At 60.6% G+C, this 2,930-nt stretch overlaps 1 protein-coding gene across 1 annotated transcript; it reads left to right on the top strand.

Moving 5' to 3' along the window:
- Positions 1-864: 864 nt before the first annotated feature.
- Positions 865-2,322, top strand: DRD5 (dopamine receptor D5; the record flags this gene model as incomplete). Its single annotated transcript, XM_082315454.1, has 1 exon — positions 865-2,322. The coding sequence occupies one exon, from the start codon at positions 865-867 to the stop codon at positions 2,320-2,322; it is 1,458 nt and encodes a 485-aa protein (XP_082171580.1).
- Positions 2,323-2,930: the final 608 nt, after the last annotated feature.

Below are 2,930 nucleotides of genomic sequence, written 5' to 3'. Positions count from 1 at the left end.
GGAGTACCTCCCCGGTCCCCGCGGTGCGACCGCGCTTTTCCCTCCACCTGCGCAAAGCCACCGCGCAAAGCCGGTGACGGCTGCAAAAAGACTGCGAGGGTGACTCCGTTTCGGGAGGGAGGAAAGGAGCGGCGCAGGGCGGCCGCCCCCGCCGCGCCGTCCCGTCCGGTCCCCGGCAAACCCCGCTGCCCGCCGGCCCGGACGGGGCGTCCCTGGCGGCGGAGCATGCTCAGAGGGCGGCGGGGGCGGGAGGGCCGGCCTAGGGAGCGGGCAGCGGGGAGCCGGTAGCGGGGAGCCGGCAGCGGGGGCGCCGCTCGGCCGCGCCGGGAGCCCCGGCGGGCGCGGGGCGGGCGGAGCCGCCAGCCCGGGCGGGAGCCAGCTGGAGCTGGAGCGGGAGCTGGAGCTGGGGCTGGAGCGGCGGGGGCGCGGAGCCGCGCAGCGCGGAGCGGCCACCTCGAGGAGCGGGCGCGGAGCGGGTACCCCGAGCCGGGGGGGCGCGCTGAGCCGCGGGGCGGGGAGCGCAAGCGGGGGGCCGCGGGGCGGGGAGCCCAGCCGGGGGCCGCGGGGCAGAGAGCCCGCGCAGGGGGGACGCGCTGAGCCCGCGGGTGGGCGCCGTACCCGGGAGCCGCGGGGCAGAGACCCCGCGCAGGGGGCGCGCTGAGCGGCGGCGCCCGCAGCCCGGCAGGCGCTGAGCCGCGGAGCGGGGCCGCCGGCGCGGCGCGGCGGGGGGCACCGGGCAGGGGTGGCGGCGGGGCGGGGGGGCAGCGGCCCCATGGGGCCGGGCGGCGGGGCGGCGCTGGCTGCTCGGCGCGTCCCGGCCGCCGCCGCCCCGCCGCCGGGAGCCGCCGCCGGGAGCCGCCAGCCATGCTGCGGGGCGGCCGGAGCCCGCTGCCGCCGGCGGCGGGGCCCCCCGGCGGGGCGCGGGGGCCGGCGGGCGCCCCCGGGGCGGCGCAGGTGGCGGCGGGCAGCCTGCTGGCTCTGCTCATCCTCTGGACGCTCTTCGGGAACGTGCTGGTGTGCGCGGCCATCGTCCGCTACCGGCACCTGAGGAGCAAGGTCACCAACATCTTCATCGTGTCCCTGGCCGTCTCGGACCTGCTGGTGGCTCTGCTAGTCATGCCCTGGAAGGCGGTGGCTGAGGTGGCCGGGTACTGGCCCTTTGGGGCTTTCTGCAACGTCTGGGTGGCCTTTGATATCATGTGCTCCACGGCCTCCATCCTGAACCTATGCGTGATTAGTGTGGACAGGTACTGGGCTATTTCCAGCCCTTTCCGCTATGAGAGGAAGATGACCCAACGGTTGGCTCTGGTGATGATCAGTGTGGCGTGGGCTTTGTCTGTGCTCATCTCCTTCATCCCTGTCCAGCTCAACTGGCACAAAGGTGGGGATGTTGTTGCTGCTGGTGATATTGGAGATGGATTTGGCACCGGCTGGGCAGCAGCAGGTGCCGTCACCACCTGGGCAGAAGATATGAGCACCACATGGGTGGCATTAGCAGCAATGGGACCCTCTGGTGGGACCTCTGGCAGCAATGATACCCTCACTGGACCATCAGAGAGCTGTGACTCCAGCCTCAACAGGACTTACGCTATTTCATCCTCCTTGATCAGTTTTTATATCCCGGTGGCTATCATGATAGTTACCTACACTCGAATCTACCGCATTGCCCAGGTGCAGATTCGTCGTATCTCTTCCCTGGAGAGGGCAGCTGAGCATGCGCAGAGCTGCCGGAGCAGCCACATTGACTGCCACCATCACACAAGCCTCAAGTCCTCCATCAGGAAAGAGACCAAGGTGTTGAAGACTCTCTCCGTCATCATGGGCGTCTTTGTCTGCTGCTGGTTGCCGTTCTTCATCTTGAACTGCATGGTTCCCTTCTGCGAGAGCCCACCCAGCGACCCCCACGCTGGCCTTCCCTGTGTCAGTGAGACCACCTTTAATATCTTTGTCTGGTTTGGTTGGGCCAACTCCTCTCTCAACCCAATCATCTATGCCTTCAATGCTGACTTTAGAAAGGTCTTCTCCAACCTTCTGGGATGCGGTCAGTTTTGCTCTAGTACTCCAGTGGAGACTGTTAATATAAGTAACGAGCTAATCTCTTACAACCAGGACACCCTTTTCCATAAGGATATAGTGACTGCTTATGTTAACATGATCCCAAATGTGGTTGACTGCGAGGAAAATCGTGAGGACCCTTTTGATAGGATGTCCCAGCTCTCCCCTGACCATGAGATTGCCACTGACTCTGTCTGTGAGCTGGACTGTGAGGGGGAGATTTCACTAGGCAAAATAACACCTTTCACTCCAAATGGTTTACATTAAATTGCATCCTGTCCGGGTCAGTTCTTCTTGGATTATACAACAAAATATTAGCACTGAGTGGAAAAACCTGCCTGATTTTATGCTATAGTTTGGTCAGTCACTTCATGCTAAACTCACTTCTGCGTGTAGCACTTTGCAGGATGTAGACACTGTCATACAGGGGCTGGCAGCAGAAACTTAATTCAGCACTTCCCCAGGCTGAGAGGGGACCAGGCAGTTGCGTTGATTAGCTGGGGTGAGGTAATGTGGTATAATTACAGTCAGTTCGTGTTTATAACGTGTTTGCAAATGAAAGGTGCCATTGTCAGTGCTAAGTATCACAACTTCTAAAATCAGGGACAGATGTGGCTGGCATAGACATTAAATAGAAAAAAATTCTAGCTGTTCGTTTGTTCAGATCTTATGTTTTTTTTTCTCTGTTGTTCTTTGGTTGGTTGGGTTTTTGTCGTTTTTTTTTTTTTTTTTTTTTTAAAGATAGAAATAGTGAGGTGGTGATTTGGATGATTATTTAAATGCGTGTTTCTGCCAAAACAGTTTATGTGAAATCCATGTTCTCCTAGGCGGCGTTGTTGCCTATGATATCCTTGCCATGTTCCCAGATAAATAAA

Source organism: Platalea leucorodia (assembly GCF_965183815.1).
Source record: "Platalea leucorodia genome assembly, chromosome: 6".
NCBI lineage: Eukaryota > Metazoa > Chordata > Aves > Pelecaniformes > Threskiornithidae > Platalea > Platalea leucorodia.
Note: the sequence above shows the minus strand (reverse complement) of the source record. Positions and strands in the feature narration are given on the sequence as shown.